Source organism: Manduca sexta, chromosome 6 (assembly GCF_014839805.1).
Source record: "Manduca sexta isolate Smith_Timp_Sample1 chromosome 6, JHU_Msex_v1.0, whole genome shotgun sequence".
NCBI classification, from domain to species: Eukaryota; Metazoa; Arthropoda; class Insecta; order Lepidoptera; family Sphingidae; genus Manduca; species Manduca sexta.
The window spans coordinates 4037111-4057432 of record NC_051120.1 but is presented as its reverse complement, the minus strand read 5'-3'; the positions used below and the strand labels follow the sequence as shown (position 1 = coordinate 4057432).

General features: G+C 35.4%; 2 protein-coding genes and 1 non-coding gene across 13 annotated transcripts in view; 2 read left to right on the top strand and 1 right to left on the bottom strand.

Annotated features, from left to right (window-relative positions):
• Positions 1-247: 247 nt before the first annotated feature.
• Positions 248-1836, top strand: LOC115444447 (uncharacterized oxidoreductase TM_0325). The gene has a single exon (XM_030170226.2). It carries the CDS (start codon positions 332-334, stop codon positions 1091-1093), a length of 762 nt encoding a protein of 253 aa, XP_030026086.1. The 5' UTR covers positions 248-331; the 3' UTR covers positions 1094-1836.
• Positions 1837-3635: 1799 nt separating this feature from the next.
• Positions 3636-3707, top strand: Trnaa-ugc. The gene has a single exon. It is a non-coding gene; the product is annotated as a tRNA-Ala (tRNA).
• Positions 3708-4051: 344 nt separating this feature from the next.
• The window catches only part of LOC115444446 (tubulin polyglutamylase TTLL4), a 40816-nt gene continuing 24545 nt past the window's right edge, over positions 4052-20322 (bottom strand). For 4 of the 11 annotated variants that reach the window (XM_037447384.1, XM_037447383.1, XM_037447393.1 and 1 more), the window contains 11 exons: positions 19386-19463; positions 16215-16463; positions 15433-15722; positions 14588-14795; positions 13866-13992; positions 13350-13569; positions 12559-12708; positions 11853-11951; positions 11269-11476; positions 10479-10546; positions 4052-6853 (listed from right to left, as the gene is read on the bottom strand). In XM_037447384.1, the coding sequence (XP_037303281.1) occupies positions 6464-6853; positions 10479-10546; positions 11269-11476; positions 11853-11951; positions 12559-12708; positions 13350-13569; positions 13866-13992; positions 14588-14795; positions 15433-15722; positions 16215-16463; positions 19386-19463 (2087 nt within the window). In that variant the 3' untranslated portion in view covers positions 4052-6463. Of the gene's footprint in view, positions 6854-6883; positions 9243-10478; positions 10547-11268; positions 11477-11852; positions 11952-12558; positions 12709-13349; positions 13570-13865; positions 13993-14587; positions 14796-15432; positions 15723-16214; positions 16464-19385; positions 19464-20322 lie in introns of those variants that run through there. The other 7 variants (XM_037447387.1, XM_037447388.1, XM_037447391.1 and 4 more) reach the window with 6 other exon arrangements.

The following is a 20322-nucleotide window of genomic DNA, read 5'->3' as shown; positions in this document are numbered from 1 at the left end:
AAATGCTTTACACACGGCCGAAGCAAGGAGCAACACCAAATATCCATAATATATTTCCTAACATAATATAAAATCCAATTTTAACTTTTTTGATACATATTGTATCTAGTAATTCGCTAATGCCTTTCGTGCATTAACTTATATCTTTATTAATTCTTTAATTTATTAGTTTTATTTTATTACTATACATTTAGAATTTCTACGGTAGAAATTCGAATCGTTACGCAGCAACATCCTTCTAGATTTAGTTAGCCTTGAGTCGGCGCAGGCGTGTCATTATTCGAGTAAACAGCTGTTCAACCTCGGTCGCGTACACAAACATTACAAAATCATGGAGTTTAATGAAAAAGTTGTGCTCATCACTGGAGCCAGTTCGGGTATAGGAGCAGCTACCGCGATCTATTTATCAAAGTTATCAGCAAAATTGGCTTTAGTTGGAAGAAAAGAAACCAATTTACGAAGGATAGCGTTATACTGCGAGAAAGCTAAAGGTGTGAAGCCGCTTGCCATAACAGCTGACGTCACAGACGATGGAGACGCCGAGAGAATCATCCGGGAAACCGTCGAACACTTCGGAAAACTAGACGTGCTTGTAAACAACGCCGGCGTCATCGGAATGGGCGGCATCAAGAACTCCAACATGGAAACTTACGACAAAGTTATGACTACGAATATGCGCTCAGTGTATCATTTAACCATGTTAGCGGTGCCCCATTTGACGGAAAGTAAAGGTTGTATCGTCAACATTTCTAGCATCGCCAGTACAAAGCCCAGCACGATGGCGCTTGCGTACAACATATCGAAAGCCGCTGTAGACCACTTCACTAAATGTGTTGCGCTCGAATTAGCGGCAGATGGCATTAGAGTGAATTCTGTAAACCCTGGCTTCGTGAAAAGTAATTTGTTGAGAGATATCGGCTTGAGTGACGATCAATTGGAATTATTCGTGAAGAATGTTGTTGGTAATATGCCTTTGAAAAAACCAGTTGAGGGAGATGAGGTTGCTGCGCTCATTGCGTTTCTAGCCAGTGACAAAGCGAAGAGCATTACTGGCTCGCATTACGTTATAGATGGCGGTAGTTTATTACGTTAGACAAAATAAAAATAAATTAATTTATCATGTTTGATATATTAAGATAATATTACCAATTATTTAAAAACGAGATGCTATTTTAAATGTATAAATGTATAAGTGGTAATTTAATAATGTGTTCTGAATTAGTAAAAATGTCAATACTGCATCTTTAAACATAGAACAAAAACTATGAATTAAAATTGATAAGTATTAGATACCATTACTAGTTATATTTTAGCGTTTTTTGTGATGTATAAAGGCATTTTCGAAGGTATCTGTTAAGGCTTTATGTTTTCTAGTCCTTATTTGCTAACAAAAACTTAAGTATCGATTGTAATTTTGCTAAATAATCAAGAATCTGCACAATTATGTAACCACGTATTCTTATTGTATATTATTTACCTATCTTAATAAAAACATAATCTTGTGAAGATCTGCCATGCTTTGTGCCAACTCTTATACGTAACATCTGGTTTAAAAACGTTACTAAGGGGATGACACAATGTTTAATAATATTAATACAGTACCTACCTTATGTAGATAGTAAATCAATGTTAAAATTGCGAACAGTCCATAATCGATTTATTCGATTCAGTAAATACTACCGAATAAGTACACATTCATACTTCTCATCGATTATGTGCTTGCAACTTTTACGCCATAAGCTGTAATATGTTCGTATGAAATGCTAGATGTATTACTTATTAATATATTTTTAAATCATTATTATTTGGAAAATATTAAATCAATTATATTTGCAATTCTGTTTATTTATTTGTAGACTTCCTTGTAATTTGTCAACAAAACCAATATTTATACAAACCTTCCTAAATACGTAGGTAAAAACACCGTACCTACCGCACGTACCTACTTGACGTTTTATCTGCACAAGACCATAACTAAATGCACTAACATCGATCGAGTCCAAAAAAAACTTACCTATTTCATTAGAATACAAAATGCGCAATGCAGTCAGCTAGAGAACTTATCGATTTACTTTCATAAAATTACAAATTTGTCCTTAGGTCATTCCCCTATAACGCAACCATAGTTATATCGACAAAAACCCTCTAAATGCATATGACCATACACGCCATAAACACAAATAAAAACATACATCAAAGTGGCAATAAATAACCGAAGAATCATATTAATTTCCAGTGCATAAAACATTCAACAGGAGAGCGAGCGAGATTTTCCCATCAATAAGATCTCCCGGTTAGATTGCGCCGTTCCCAAAATGGCACGCGTGCCGACCAGTTCAGATAGTAAGTCGAGTATTCGAGATTTAAGATAGCAACCTGTTGGTCGAAGACTTGTAAAAACCAACGACCACTACGTATGATTTAATGTTAAAATTAATATCATTACTTGCATTATGATATAAATAATAATAAAAGTCTTTATTCACTGACCAAGTATAGTACAGTTTTAACTTATTTAACAAGAACCAATTAATGCAAAATGTGCCTACTTATTCTTCAGCAATCGGTTTGTTGGTCAGGTTGTCTTTCGACATAGGCCTCCCCTAGTTTCTTCCACTCATCTCTCTCACGAGTTAATCTTCGCCATCCTTTTGGTAGGTTATTCTCCCATATTTTTTCTTCCCTGCATTATGATATACACGGTATTAAATATTGCTGTCATATTTAATAGGATGCTTATGTTTTAACAGTAATTATATTTCCAGTACTGGCCATGAGTCTTTCCAATGTCGCATGCCACAATTCTCAACATTTTGTTATACTCAAATTCTGAATTTTTTTTTAGTAAAATAACACTGTTTAAGCAATATAGGTAATATTTTATTTTGATTTCATAACACTATCTGGATCCTACTTCGCTTACAAACCTATCTTCTCCAAGTAAATGTGCCTCTTATCCTGAGGTGCAGTGAGATCACTGCCGCGCCCGTATTAAAATACTTTCCGAGCCCAAAAGAGCAGATCCACGAGCAAACCTAGTCATAAAATTACCCGTAATAAGAACCCATTGCATTCCGCAAATACCAAACACGGACAAGTTAATTCCTTTTTAATAGAGATCAATGCGCAAACAAAAAAGGAAAATTACATAACGTTCAATATTAAAGCTGTTTGCGATTCAGAAAACAGCAAATACGAATGTATCGTCGCTCAATTTGGTAATTTAACCGCGTATGATTAATGTAACAGAAAGCTGGGTAAGGAATACAAACAGTTAGGTTGGGCTGAGTTTAATGTTAGTTGTAAACAGACATAAACTTTTCCCCTTTATTTCTTTAGATACCTAACTATTAAGTAGATATTTTAAAAATGATACATAATAAAACAGTAATAAATATGATTTACGTCAAGCATAAAGAGCATACTCTCATCGCACTGGTTACGCTACGAGAGTGCAAGACCTGATCATAATACATTAAAAAAAATGTTCAATAACTAACACGGAAATAGTTATAGAATATAAAAAAAAACACGACCACGAAAAATAATATTCGATACACTTAATTTATGTTAAATATTCTCGTAACTGCAACGGAATTGAAATTGCGATACCAATTTTGGTCAATGCTAATATAGGGGATGTAGCTCAGTGGTAGAGCGTTCGCTTTGCATGTGAAAGGCCCCGGGTTCGATCCCCGGCATCTCCAAATTTTGTTTTTCTTTTTCTCTCCACATTAAAAATTCAATAACTAGATAAACATAGCATAATTCAAGAATTGTGAACCGAAGCTAGAGAAAGTATGTACCAGATTTTTTTTATTCTTTCTTTGCTGCGGCACCCATATCTTTCGTTTTAAATTAAAATGATCAAATAAACATTCTTAATTCAAGTATAAACTAGGTAAAGTTTAATGTCTATTAAATAAATAATTTCATATCACTTGTAGATAAAGAACGGACAAGAGACCTATTTAACAATAGGTACTCGATCTTTAAAAGTCAAATGTAAACTCTATCAGGAATATTAGGTGCCATAAAATAAACATACAAAAAATGTCACATTCGCTTGTATTTAAATCCGACTGGTACACATAAAGGCAGAGTCAAAATGAATTACAAATAAAAAAAAAAACATATCGATGTTCAAAAATAAATTAAAGTAAATCGCAATACAAGTGTGATGTTCCAATCAATTTATTATTTTACACTGATAATAATTTATGAAACAATAGTTATATTGATACACTCATTCATTATAGTTAAATGAAAATACACTGGTAATTTCAATTGAACATAATACTCAGCATATTAATTCTCATTAAAAGGAATGGAGACAATCGAAACTACCCATCGAATCGATTTAAATTAATTTTATATTATTTACACCCAATTTTAATCGATTCTTATCGACACTTGAACACGATTCAAGACACCACGAGCGTTACAAACTCACTAATCTAGCCACACTAGGTATACAATGAACACATTGTAATTATGGAAATAATGTAAAATTACCATTAGTTTATTCATTTTAGAATCTCCAGGTTGCATAAGCTTAAACACTTAAATTAATTTGCATTCAAGGATAAAACATCAAGTCACTAGATCATTCAAAATAGACAATTTGTGTACAACGAAAGTTAGAAAATTTTACTTCTTCCGAAGAGCTATTGTCGTTGACACATTTATGAATTTAACAATTAATTTCCTCACAACTTGATAATTTAAACCCGCCACGCACAAAATTAAGACTGACGAACAAAAACTACACTTACATAGATAGCTTTTATAGTTTATAAACTTATGTACATTATTTGTTCAAGTTAAAATCTACGACTGTTGTCTATCAGTCTCAATGTATAGACTAAAAATATCGTTTTCTGAAAGATTCATAAATTTATATATATCGACGCTACGACTCTCCAACATATTAAAAATGATACTCCTTAAACCGCACTCAAATTTAAACACAATAAGCGAGATTCCTCTTCATATTAGAAAGCTTTCAGAAATCGTATATTTTATCTTTCTAATAGAAACACATTAGGAGTAAGGCTACGAGAATATAGAAATATAAATTTAAGTTTAAATAAATCTATGTTGTATCCCTTTAGTTAAACATACTATAGCAGAAAGATTTTTCTAAACATTTTTTTTATTAGCTGCAGATAGTAACCGAAATACACGAAAATTCAGTGAAGTAAAATGAATATTTTTTTTTAATTTACGAAGAAAATAAAAACAATTTTACTTATGTTCAACCAAAGGGATGCACGTACATATTTCTTATTCAATTTCGTATGTTTTTTTGAATTCGAGCAAGAAGTAAAAATTATTCACCCGGAATGTAAATTTAGTAAATTCAAGATGCAGAAAATAGAAAGGGCATTAATAACTAATACTCGACAGCTTTAATTATATTTAATTACGTAATTAAAGAAAATTAATATTCGCATAAAATCGATGTCGATAAATGGTTTATATCGATATAAATTAATTTATTTTATCGCGTGTTTTATGTCATATTGCCAGCATTGTAATTGCTTTGTTCAATTTTAGTATTTTTAAGTACTTTTGTACTACTTAACGTTATTATTAATTCGAATATTACACACGCAATAAAATAAATATTTTAAACGTTAGACTTATTTTATGATCACATTAAACATCTAGAACAATAATTTCTGTATCTATTGGCTATGAAGATTTTTATTTTATTTTATAGATCGATATCGATAAAATGTTAAAGATCACACAAATTAAAGTTGTCGAGTGACATTATTACCATTTAATTTACTATTAAATTTAATAATATTTTTACAAAATAAGCTCTCTTCTATCATTAACTTTTCTTAACAATTCTTCTTCATATTACTTCACTTTTGTTTTTTCAATAGAAACGCATCTAGCACATATAAATCGTATTATAATATCGATTTTTTAAGTGATGGTGCTTTCTACTTTAACCGAGCCTGCGGTTATTTAATAATCTTTCTTGGCAATTTTTTTGATAAAAATTCATTAGATAATATAAACCTGATGATATTACTGAGCTTATAACGCTAATGTTTCTAAAAAAAGCTGTATTTATTTATTGTCAAATATTTTATTAATCTAAAATTTCGATTCAACCAACATAAATTGAAAAGTCATAGCGAGGGAGTACATTTGTGTACGTCAAATAGTTGTGGACACGTGAGTAAAATCACACAACTCCATAATTTCATTAAAATTGTAGCCAAGAAAGATCTACGAGAACTCGTCGAACATCCGAACTCATTATATTCTTTACCATTTATTCTACAGCGGCCCGACAATGAACCAACACAAATATATTTGGCAATTTTACTGCAAAGCTCGCGACCAGTGGCTCTATAATCGTGGTAACCAATTGATCTATCAATGTTGACAATATTTTCGCCATATGTTAAATGGCTATTACACATCGACTGCGGATGTACCTTTACTTACTGTTAGGTGTTATCGTATACATTATGGTTGCATGTGTGTGTGGTTGTGTTGGTGTCGCCGGCGATGAGGATGACTCGCAGGCGGCTCGCGTGGCGCTAGGCGCGGGGCTCGAGCGCGGCGGCGAGGGGGGCGAGGGGGGCGAGGGGGCCGGCAGGCAGCGCGTGCGCATCCCCGCACACACGCGCGTGCGCCGAGCCGCCGGGGGCCGGCGCGTGCGCGGGGGGCAGGGAGCCCGCGCTGCCGCCAGCCCCGCCCCCGCCGCCAGCCCCGCCGACACCGCCCGACCACACGGACGACGCGGAGGGCCGCTCCGAGGGGGCCGGCGACGGCGCGTCCACGTCATTCTGGAACGATCCAACGCGCTCAGCTGGGCCGCCGCCCGCTACCACACCGGACCGGACGGGACGCGACGGGACGGGACGCGGGCACGGAACGGAACGGGGAGGGACGGGGACGGAGGACACAGTTACTCACTCGCATACGAACGTGACAGTTCACAAACTGGGGCTTACTGTCTCTTATACATGTAGCGTAAAATACCACAAATCACTATCGCTTTACATGTTTATTGTTTAATTTAGCGTGGAGAGTGCTCAGTTACAAACTGTACCATTAACAGATTCAAAATTAAATTCCTTATTAATAAAGTTTTTATCATAGGAAAATACTGGAAAACTTAATACAATTTAACAATCTTTATTTTTTTTTTTCAATGAGACAGTTAACGGTTGTTTGTGAGACATCACGTCGAAACTAAAACTCTGTGCTAATGTTATCATATGGAGACTTTACGTGAGATTCTAATGAAATAAAAAGATTGGATGTCACAAAATATATTTAACTATAGTTTACAACTGTTTGACTAAAGGAAGAGTAACTAATGTATACATTTACATTTGACAGGGGGCCGATAGCGAAAGCAAATGGCAGCGGGAAGCGGAATGTGAACGAACGTATGAATGGAAACAAATGAAATATAAATAAAAAAAAAAAAAAAAAAAAACAAAAGAATGACACAATATCAATGCGGTGTATGCATAATATGTTAAATTCATTATATATTTTTTTTGGAATATTTAATACTTGCCGTCATCATAATTTTAAAATGAATGGATCAAAATATACATATCGTTAAAAAATATTTAACGAATGACTGCAAGCAGCCCTTTGTTGATTAATTTGTTTTAACTTTTAGAAAATACAATAAACTCATAAAACGTCAAAATGTAGGAACTATATGGTTCATAGACGGTCAAAATTGCAAAAGCTATTAAAACTCTATATTTAATACTGTATCGGCCAAAATAAAGATAAAAAAAAAGAAATAAGATAAAAGTTGCAGAGGTTGAAATGGCCCATAATATGACTTTTTCTAACAGCATTTGATATGTTATTGCAGTCTACGACGCGACTAATAAATAGAAATTGAAATGTTGTAAGGAATACTCAACCAAAAAAAAAATAACTTTTGTTATTAATTCTATGGAAGTTCATCTACAAATCGTATCTAGAAATGAGAGTATAAAGCAAATGAATAAGCAGGTGAAGTGATATAAAAAGATACAATAAAATTTTATATTCTAATAGAAAAAAACATATAAATACAATAAACAATACTAAATACGTAATAAAAAAAATATATACTTTACATAGGAACGTGTTAACTGCCTAACTATCACAATGGAAGCTACATTTTGAAATATTTGTAATTTTTTTTTACAAGTCTGATGATCGTACTATACTTATAACCATACCCCAATGGTAAATAATTTAAAGTTAAAAAATGCACATATAAAAGCTTTGTTAGACTGTTTTTATACTAACATTCGGTTCGAAGGACCAATTTAAAAGAGATAAAAATATAAAATGTATAACGCCTCAAGAGCATTGTATTTATTTCACATTTGGAATTTTATTCAATAATTTCTATCTGACCAAAATGGTTCAACGATTTTTTTTTAACAGGGCACCCTATTTGTTTTCTTTGATTATGTTTTTTAACAAATACTAATTTATATTTTCAAATTCTATAAAAAGCACAGGGATATGGTTATACTAATTTAACCGGATAGCTTTCTACAATTTCTATTCTTTACAATAAAGTAGCATTGGTGTAATCTAAAATTATATAGTCCAAAATCTTTAACAGTGTAATAAATACTTCACAATACCTTTCATACGAGTGGCACCTAGATAAAAAATATCAAATATCTTATTATTCACACTAGCACACATTCTAGTCAAAATTTTTACAAAAAACTGCCTACCTAATATAACGATACTAACTAACCTACATAATATTTTTGACATAGCTTATAATCCCTGTATATGTATTTAAGGGTAAAAAGTTTCGGAAAACTAATACAATCGTTGGATCCATGCGTTTTCGTACGTATTTCGAAAAAACTAAATTTACCACAAATTTGTTACAATCTATTTTGTACAATTTTTACAAAACGCTAAAAAATTGGTAACATTTTGTTTCGTAACATTTTTCGCTAAGTCTAGCCGCTAAAACCATAGCCAAAAAATACGTCATGTTACTTCTAGCGTCAAATCTCGTCACGGGCACTAAAATTCAAATTCGAAACGTTCTATGTTGTCTATGCTTGTTGGTCTAGTCTGTGGTACACTTCAACAATGCCAAGCCGTCGGTCGGACGTTAGCCACACTATGTACCGTTGGTTTGTGGGTACGTCGACTACGCACTTACTGTGAGCGATGTGCTTACAACCCAAGTATGCTCGCCTCAGAGCGCTTGTCACTTTTGCCTGATGATCAGTCACACTCAGTTTAATATTTTCATTGATAATAAAATTTTAGATGCGTACATTTTAACTAATTTATCATTACAAAAATATATAAAAAGCTTAGCGTCCTTGTCAAAAAGTAATTGAGAATTTATAGGAAATAACTAGTTCTAAATTATATTTTTTTTTATTTCAATTGGTATTTTCCTATCAAATAAATTTCCTAATAAGTTTAAATTCGTCGTTGTAAACTACTAACATTCCTTCAAAACCTCAAAATGATTTTATCGATATTTAACCGTGTTCAGAAACATCAGCTACTTGTCTTATCGACTATCGATCTCATATTTATTTAAAAGCGATATTATTTTCAGCATTTTTAAATTTAATTAAAAATTCATGCTTATTCAATTAATAATTCTCACCAAACTAATTCCGCTTTTCCCCTGTAATTCACAATAATCGTTGACTCTTAACCTAATATTAAACCTATGGCAGTGATTTGATAAATGTGGATACTTTGAGTATTTTACAATAATATAAAAAGGAATATAATACGCAAATGTAAATATACATATACATACATACAAATGATACATAGATCTGTGTTTGTTTGCAATCTTCACAAACTTATGGAAATATTAAACCTTATTTTAGATAATAATTAAACGAAAATTATATGTTTAAATATTTGATTATATGTTTGTCAATATCGTTTGGCAAAAAAAATATGTCCAATACTTGTAAATTATAATGACTGTTTTAACCAAATGCCTCCGGAAAACGATTATAAATTGATAACATGTGGCACAAGTTTGCCTTAGATTTTGCTATCGAATATTATTTTCACATATCGATATTCGACAAGATATCGATAAAGCAACCAACGAAATTTCTCTTATAGAATATCGATACTGCATATCGATATTTCAATCATTTAACAATATCGAGTTGAAAGGCTGTAGAAACCCATCCTTACCATCCAGGTCCAATGGGGTTATTTTCCGTGCAGTAATAGTGCAGTAGTATATACTACATAATAAGGTTATTTTTCAGTGACAAGCGTAATGTCATGTAGCTGCCATGTTTGCCGGCAAACATTCCGATGCTTTAATGTGTTAATCTAATTTTAAACCGCGTTTGTGAAGACTACAACAGACACATGGCGCAGGCCCGTCACCAAGCGTGGTAGAGAGAGAGAATGAGCGAGAGCAGCGCGAGCAGCGCGTGCAGCCAGCCGCCGCCCGCCGCGCTTACCTTCAGCGGCACCGGCGGCGTCTCCAGGTGGTACCCGATGTCGCACAGGTTGCGCAGCAGGTCGATACCTGCAACCGAACCGTACGGAATATTATTAGTAAGGCTGTGTTGCAGCCATAATATATTAACTCTTGGTCTCTCGTGGCTCGCCGGCGAGCCAAGACAGCTACATGACATTTGCGTGTGTCACGGGATTATAACCTTATATACTACATAATAAGGTTATTTTTCCGTCACACGCGTAGCTGTCAATGTTTGGCGGCAAACATTCAGCTACCTGTACATATTTGAAAATAAAATTTTGACAAGTCATGACGGGTTAATAATATAATATACTGGCTGCTTGACATCGAATTACGATATATATAATTTTATAAAAATGGAATATAAAAAATATTTGTCATTCTTCTTTAATAAAATCTATGTCATCATTGTATCTTCTAAAATGATTTTAAGCTTAACCAGGCTGTATACGCCTTGGACTATATTCTCTGTGACAGTATCAACCCGTAACACAAAAGTTGTAATATTATATTCGTGGAACTAGCTTGGAATATAGCAACGCTATCCCTTAATGTGGTGCTAGTGTATAATCACTGATTTTCAAAACTATCTCGATATTGAAATCTTACAGAAAAACATTGGAGAACTGATAAGTCACACGCAATTAAATTTCCCATCCTCGTCGCCAATTGATAAGTCACTCGCAATTAAACAACCGTACTGTCCCGTAGCTAGTTTGTTACCAAGTCAATGACAGTGACATTGGACATACATTCCAAGAACTCACCCAAATTCCTATTATTGCCGTATCTAGTCTCCCACGCGTCGAACAGTCGGTTGTAGTACCGCGGGCCGGCGAGGTACGCGAGGTACTTGTGCGTGTGGTTGGTGGGGAACACGCGCTCCATGTCGCCGGTCTGCGTCAACTCGTCCTCCGCTTGGATCAGGTGACGCACGTCGTCCGGTGTTAACGTTGACAGGATGTCGCGGAGGTACTACAATTAAATGTTGCGTGGATCAATAAGATTAAGGGTCTTTTTCACAATGGAGTAAATGCTATACGTCACATAAATGTATAATATCAGCCCTGTATTATATACTGTCCCAGTGCTGGGCACGAGCCTCCTCTACTACTGAGAGGGATTAGGCCTTAGTCCACCACGCTGGCCTAATGCGGATTGGTAAACTTCACACACCTTAAAAATTCCTATAGATAATTTCTCAAGTAAGTAGGTTTCCTCACGTTTTCCTTCACCGTTAAAGCAAGCGATAATTCACAAAGAATACACACATAGTTTTGTGCAGACATTCATCTCAGCAGTCCGCTCCACTTCAAATTAGGCTATGAAATGTATTAAAACCATCACAAACCATTTCTCGATCTTCCATATTAGTGTAGATGATGTGTTTGTCCCTCTCTTCTTTCGATAGGTATACCGTGTACAATCTACTGTCATATGGTAGTCCAGCCTGAAACCAATATTAAAAATCTTGAAGAGAACACATGTTTAATATTCTAGTATTTAGGAACTTTTCTTATTGGCTATTGGTACAACGCACATATTAGACGGGCGCGTACGTAGCATTACGTATTAACAAACGTTTATTTTTTTTTATACGGCCATGACAAAATGTCACCACTACACCTGATGGTAAGTGGGGTGTGGTCCAAATAGGATGTCGACTGAAGAGAGATGATTACCCCTCGGCAGTCGACACAATTATGCCGGCCTGTTGGAATCGGATATACACAGGCTGATCCCGGAACGCGACATGCGTGGGCCATTATGGCGGGTTTCAACACCTTGTGTACGGTGGTCGCTATCCGGAAGGATATAAATTATATATGACTTGGTAGTCGCATAATGTTAGGATACTGTTCTCATATTGTAGCATAATGTTTAATGCGAACATAAATGAAATAAAGGATAATTATATAAGCATTAGAACATTTTCATTCTCTTTCTGACAAATTGTGTACCTATATTTTTATATGCATCATATTTTTGAACTAATAAGTTACGATTTAGTTACCTAAAATTGTATGTGTATACTTGACAATGCATTTTGTACAAACCAATTTATGAGGTTTATCTTTGGACAGCATTTCCAGGTTGGTCCTAACCGGTACTTGGAACTGCGCTATGTTGAGGACAGTCGTCACTAGAGGTCCCTTCACGTGAATGTCCAGAGGCGACGCGCTGTGCAAACTAGGCGATATGTTAACCTGAAATTAAAACATCCACAAACATAAACACTCGATTAAAAAATGTGTTATATTAAAATCTGATTACATACAAGAAGCGATAGACTGATAGGCTATTTTTGATAGGCTGCCGACCTTAGATAAATGGACTTTCTTATATTATTAACAATCGTTTTCAATAAACGATCCCCATCTTAATCATCGATCCCATCCCGAGAATAAAACAATCAAAATAAGTTATTTGAAAGCATGGCAAAAATACTTTGTTCTGATTGATCTATTTTCGCGATGGATCGTTGGTTAAAGATGGCGGTAAATTAATCACAAGGTTCACTATAGAAAAGACTTATGCTATCATCAATTATATAAATTGGCCTTATGCGATTGTTCACATATAAAAATTTGTCTACAAAAGAAACACACAATGCACCAAATAAAAATGCATCAAGTATTCCACAATTTGGAAGTGTTAGTCATATCAAAAATTTAGATTTTTTATGTTTAAGTAATATAGCATTAAGCATTGTGTCCTTGAATATTTACTTTAGTTAATATTGTCAATATTGTAAAAGGTAAAGGTTTAAAGTGTAAAAATATTGATCAAGTGATAAATAAATAACCACCAACATCGTCATCAAACATCACAGATGTTTAAGTCTCACCTCCAAAAGCCACGGCTTCAGATCCTCATCAAGCAACACGTCGATGCCGAACAGTTCGTAGCAGTTGTACCGCGAGGTGATATTGGCTTTGGTCAGCGCGCTGATGCTCGCCTCGCCTGATATGATAGTCTTTATCACGAGATCCTTCATGGCGTTCCATAACGCGTCCGTGTTCACGTTCTTCTCAGTCTTTAAATAGTGAAATAGGGTTTGGAGTGTCCTAAAAAATTTGTATAGATTATTTAACTTTCTTAATAAAGATATCACTTAGCATTAACTAACAAGACACCTTGGATTTATGTTTTTTTCATAAATTATTTCAAATGATTTTCTTGAACTTCATCGATCAATCACTACTCGAAAATGGATCTCTGTCGTCCGAAACAAAATTATTATTTATTACTGTGCAATCATAAAACTTTTAAGTGCCCCAATATGCGCATTTTAGAACAATTCTCATTGATTTTTTTTCAAATACTCGTAATTTCAATTAAAGGTAATTGATAAAATACTGACCACTTGTGTCCCTCGCAGGCAGTGAAGTCCTCATTCGGCGTGTAGTTCTTGGACAGTCTATTTATCGAGTAGTTCGTCAAATGCATGTACCTGTCGTTTAACGACGTCAACTCGTCATTATATTTTACTGTAATAGAAATATTTATTCGTATTATAGAATATATAGTACATAAAGCTCATAGTTATAACCCCTTTTAAATGTCGATACGCTTACCGAAGACTTATCGACTTGTCGCTTATAAGCAATGTTAGCGACAAAACTGGAATGGTATGGATTAAAAAAAAATTGTGAGTAATTTTCAAGCTCTAAAAACTCTTTATGAAACACCTACACCTTTTAATTATAATATCTGTGTTACGGCTGGCAAATATACCTACCCTGAATCAAGAAGCTAATCGATTATCGGGACATCACGTTTTTATACTTGGTACACATAATAACACATGAGTGGAGCCGAAACTATTCTTTATTGTTACAAATTCTCATAACCCAGACCAGAGACTTTCCCGCCGTCATACCCACTACTACAACTCCTGTAAGCCACGATCAGCAGTGGCACGCATTATGACACCGAGCAGTGAAGCTCGGCGAGTCTCAGGGAAAACTAATTTGTCATTATCCCGTAACGGAATTAATCAAATAGAAAGATAGAGAGGAGTTGAAAATAACCTAGACCGGTGTGTTTTCACAAGAACTAGATCACAATGACTATTATGAATACCTGAAGCGAATCTAGCGAGTCCGTCCTTGTACAGATATATCCTGAGCGGGTGGACCGAGGTGACCAGCACGTACAGGCGCATGTCGAACTTGTTGCCGTTGATCAGGTACGGCTTGGACACGTATCTCTGCACCACCACCGGCCGCTTTTTGGGTATCTGAGTCCATCGCGAGACCACTTTGATGCCGGTGCCGCGGGCTGAGGCCGGCTGTGGAAAACAGCATAGTAGTTAGCTCAAATCAAAACAACACTCAGAGAAGCAACGTAGCGAAAGACAGCATAATGATGAACGCCAGCATAGCTCAAATAATAACAACATTCAGAGAAGAAACGTCACGATACTAATTACAGGCTGATATATGACAATATAAAAATGATAGGGTATTTTACTGATCTTGTTTTTTCGATAAAATTCGATATTCGATCAAATTCGATAAAATTTCTTACGAAAAGAACATTAATGGCTGGATACCCCTATTAATAATGTAAATAGGATTGTTACCATCAGTATGATTTGCATAATATTAATAGATACAATTCAGTTTCGCTCTGAAGTGCGATTTCGGCCGAGAGGCTGTCAAATTAAAGTCAGCATCTCAAGATAGTCGCTACTTAACAAGTCCATATTAACATCATCTCAAAAGATATCTAAGTCACAATATGTGACGATTTTTGGTAGCTGAGTTTTGTTTATTCAAGAGCGCTGATTCAGCTGAGTACAAGCTCTTAAACAACAGCTTCAACTTGGTTAATTACATCATTAAATGTCTACTTGAGATCCTACTATAAACTGAGATAGATTTACCACTGCCTTTAATTCTGCTAAAAACCAACTAAATACATACCGGTTTAATAATCCACTTCTCATTGTTAGCCGCGTACTTCTCCCAATCGTGTTTGAGCAGCTTCAGGTCGTGCGGCAACACGTACGTCTTGGGCATTATCCCAAACTCACTCACGCCATACTTAGATGCTAATTTCTGCAGATTCCTCCACAAACGGTCCTTCCTCCCTATCTGGAACGTGCCCGGGAAGTGATTCATCTTCTGACCGTCCTTTATCGCTCTGAACATTATCGATTTCATGTGTTTGCCCCATATACCGATCCATTCTACGGTTTCTGAAAAAAAATTCACTAGAAATTTAATTAAAATCTGAAATACACATATGCATTATTTATAGACGTTTGGCAGAGAATTCCAAATATGTACGTGCGTCAATAGGTGTAAATTATATCAGAACGCGAAAATTCTCAAATATATTTAACGCTATTCTGTTAAAAATGGCAGTCCCTTATTGAATGAGTAAATACATATTATGTTCCAAAAATGGGAATATTGACAGCATAACTTCGGTGACTAGTAAAAAAATTCTTCAAAAGTCTATGAACGCGCAGTCTTATACTTAACACCAATAGATTCATCTAACTTATATAATAAAAGGAAAATTTATTTCCAATATTTTTGTAACGAAAAAAACTCAAAAACTACTCAATCGATTTTGAAAATTCTTTCACTGATAAAAAGCTACATTACCACGTGATGCTACAGGCTACTTGATATCCCGGAATTGGTCGATAACGCAGGTGAAGTCGCAATCTAAAACTAGTACTAAAATACCTTCTTACCTTCTTGCGGACACTCGGCCGTATCACAATCGCTCTTCACCAATCTGAATCCTGAGTTAGTGAGGGTTTTCTTAACTACTATTGGTGTTATCGTGGTGAGTTTCCACTTGAGATGCTTCTGTATTGGTAATGGTATCTTGAGGGGCATGGCCTCGTCGTGGGCCACGAATTTGAGGTACGGAGGGACTCGCGGGAACAAAGAGGCTCGAAGGCAACTTGATACAGACTCCGGGAGGCTTAGTGGGGATTCTGAAATATAATATTATCATTGATTAATAATTGTGTTATTATAAATGGAAGAATGTTAAAAGCTCGATACTAATAATTTTAAAATTGGTTCAAGGACATAAGAAACATTTTAAAGAGGAATAAACGTTAAAAGGTCGATAGTTATAATTTTAAAATGGGTTTGAAATTAAAATACATTTTAAAGAGGAATAAACAAGGTATCTACAAATTGTATCAAAAAAACATACATATTTTCGAAAACTCGATGGTAAAATATATTTACGTAAAATATGATATTTTAAAGAATCAATCGTGAGGAGTAAGAATGAGACAAGCATACTAAATTTGAGATAGAAATATACTATCTACGGGAATATTACCATAAATACCACAGTATAAAGTTTTATTAAGTTATCGCGTTGTTTGTTAAGGAAAGAAACATGATGAAAATTTATCTGGTATTTAATTATTTTTTCCAGGACCTTACGGTTTACCAATTGTTTTTTATTGATAATATGCATAAAACTATTTTTTATAAAACTATTTTCCAGACTCTTGTGATTATTTATCGAAAGCCGAAAATTATTACTTTTTTAAAAATAGACAACAATATGTCTGTTAGTCAGAATTAATCCGTGAAATGGTTGAATAGATTTTTGACGACATTTTCATGGGCCGATCAAGAATTTTTCGAGAGTAAAGTAGGGTAATTATTGATGCCTATAAAGAATATTACGTTAGTGGTGTACACAGAAAAATCCATAAGCGATTGAGTCACGTTACTCTAATGAGTAACAAGGAAGTAACATGATTATAAAATGACGAATTAGATGTCTATCACCCTGAACAAGATATTTACAAACAACTTCAATGACATACTGCAAAAACGTTTAAACTGTGGTATTACGTAAAATCTAATTGAATACATAGAAACATTAAAAAAGATATTTAAAAACGCAACGGGAAACATTCTATAAAACAACATCAATGTTTTAAAGCGGCGATAGCCTAGTTGGGTGTGGAACGGTCTGCCGAGACGAATGTCCGCAGGTTCAAATCCCAAGGGCACACACCTCTGACTTTTCTAAAAAATCATGTGTGTATTCTTTGTGAATTTATCGTTCGCATTAACGGTGAAGGAAAACATCGTGAGGAAACCTGCACATCTGAGAAGTTCTCTATAGGAATTTCGAAGGTGTGTGAAGTCTACCAATCCGCACTAGGCCAGCGTGGTGGACTAAGGCCTAATCCCTCTCAGTGGTAGAGGAGGCCCGTGCTCAGCAGTGGGCAAGTATATAATACAGGGCTGATATTATTATTATTATTATAATGTTTACGCAATAAAAAAAATATTCGAAATGTAATCCCGATTTACTGACTAATGACGTCATTGTACGCTAATTTCCGCATACCTCCTTACTTTCATGATATAAATGCGAAAGTATGTCTGTCTGTTTGTTACCTTTTCCCACTTACAGGACTGAACCAATTTCGATAAAATTCGGTATGGAAATAGTTTAACAATCTGAGAAGGACATAAGCTACTTTTTAGGGAGTTTTATCCAGGAAAATGACGCAGTTGGAGCCGGGCGTAAAAGCTAGTCTAGTTATAATTATGCTCTGAGAGCTAAAGCATTATTAAACCGATTTTTATGAAATTTGGTACTGGGCAAGTTTCAACAGGAAGAATAATGGCATTGTGGTTGACCCCAGAACTCACAATACAAACAAATGGATTGTTTGCTAAACGTTAAATAAAGGAATGGAGTATTTTATGCAGTAATGTTTCGACCACACTAAGACCCTTCGTCCACGGGGCTACTGCCAATCGAAGCGAAGTTTTATACACGTTTACTACCAGTCGCTTATATCTAGCCGCCATACAAGTTCCCCATGTTGAATGCACCTTCCTCGGGACATTTATCGCGACCCTAGGCACACAGTTAAGTGTGATACATCATGGTTGTCGTTTCACATTGAGGCCTATGAGGGCTCGCGAACATTTCCTGGCCTTCTCCTTTCCTTCCTTCCTAAAAGAACTTATTCTTATGCCCCCACACTCCCCTCCTCAGATGTCCCCTTCCAACTTTCCTCCAGACCCCTGGAGTCGCTAAGTCAGGGGCTTCCATTAACCCATTCGCAGGTGTCCCCAGGTGCTGCTGCGGGGACCGACACTCAAAAACAAACTTACCTATTTTGAAATGTCAAACGCGTTGTTGATGCGTCGCATGCGGAACATAGCCTAAGTAGCAGCCACTTACTTTCGAGCGACCGGTAGGATATGCGTGCAAAACTTCCATTCGCTTTTCAATAGCCACGTGGGCAGAGGACTTATGTGAGTGCCTAACCACTTTAAATCGGTTATCTATCGTACAGACTACAGTAGAATATCTAGTACATTATGCTATCCGACTACTATAATTATTATAAGCTGCATTACTCTGGTCCAACAACGATTATTTTCAGCCAAATTGAAATAGGTTTAATCACACTAAAAAAAGTCACAAAATACTTCTTAATTTATCGGTAGTATAATACAACGTAACAATAACTGATGAAACTAACGAAAGTTTCCAATGAACGATCTCAATCTTCGATCCAAGCATGTCAAAAAAACATTGTTTTGATTGGTCCATTTTTGAGATGAATCGAAAAAATCGATTGAGATAGTTTTTTGAAAACGGTAATAAACGAGCAGTAACAAAACGCAACAAATAACTACTAACATTGACATTTTCAATAAACAATCCCAATCTCAATCTTCAATCCGATTCGGAGAATGAACCAATCAAAATAACTCATATGTAAGCTTGTCGAAATACTTAATTCTGATTGGTCCATTTTTGACATAAATAAAAAAGCGATTGGCATCGTTTATTCGATCGGTAAATTGAATGATATAAAATCGTAATCTAGAGCATTAACAAAACGCAAATGGTGAACCTTTGCGTGTGGGCATCGTTTTGAACGGATTGGTCGTGTGCAGCGCAGTCAGAAACAGTTGGTCGTTGTTTATCTTATCTGTAAACACGATTACACGTAACGAGGGTTGTGCGTGACGCGAACGGTAATTTTATGTTGGGGTAGTTATTTTGGGGTAAAGTTTGCATTTAAATTGTGCAATCAGTGCTAATTGAAACTCATAATGAGGTACCAATACCCCTACTGGACTAATGTTTGACAGATATAGAACAATCCAGATAGCTATCTCTTCCATTAATAAGCAATAGGTGTACTTTCCGATCACTCTGTATTTCATTTGGTCTATTTCGACGACTTATTTCACGGGTTTACATTTACTATGACAATTTGGAAATAAAATTAAGATGTATATTGACAGATCGTGTTGCTAAAGGCGTTTCTAACGCCGCTTCTTCACAGCGGTGGTAGATTCATGACGATTCAAAAGAACTTATGAAAGACTATTTCAATAAAGAAAATTTTTAATTTAAGAAAATAAAATGAGCCGTTATTATATGTGTTTTCAAAACACACAGCATTTGTTGAAGAAGCATCCGTAAAGTCTACCCATAAATTACGCAATATCTTAACTTACCATACTCCTTTCTCATGTTACCTCTCTTTCACCGGTGGCAGAGCGCTACAACTTCCTTAGTCCTGAGGCGCAACTGTCAAAATGTCATAGCGTTCATATTTGTCACCCGTACGCGCGCCAAAATTTTCAGTTCTCGTAGTTTAATAATAATTTATGTTTAAATAAGGTTTTCTGTGTACTAAAGTGTTACTAGTAGTGAATACAAGTGATGAGTTGTGAAACCGCGACGAACAAAGATGACGGTGAGTGCGGTAGCGGCAGGTCGGAGACTGTTGCTTCGGAAGGAGAACAGTCTCGACACTACCCGGGACAATCCATCGGGGA

Excerpts from the sequence above, each read along its gene's own strand:
- LOC115444447 (XM_030170226.2), top strand. The coding sequence starts at position 332 with ATGGAGTTTAATGAAAAAGTTGTGCTCATCACTGGAGCCAGTTCGGGT.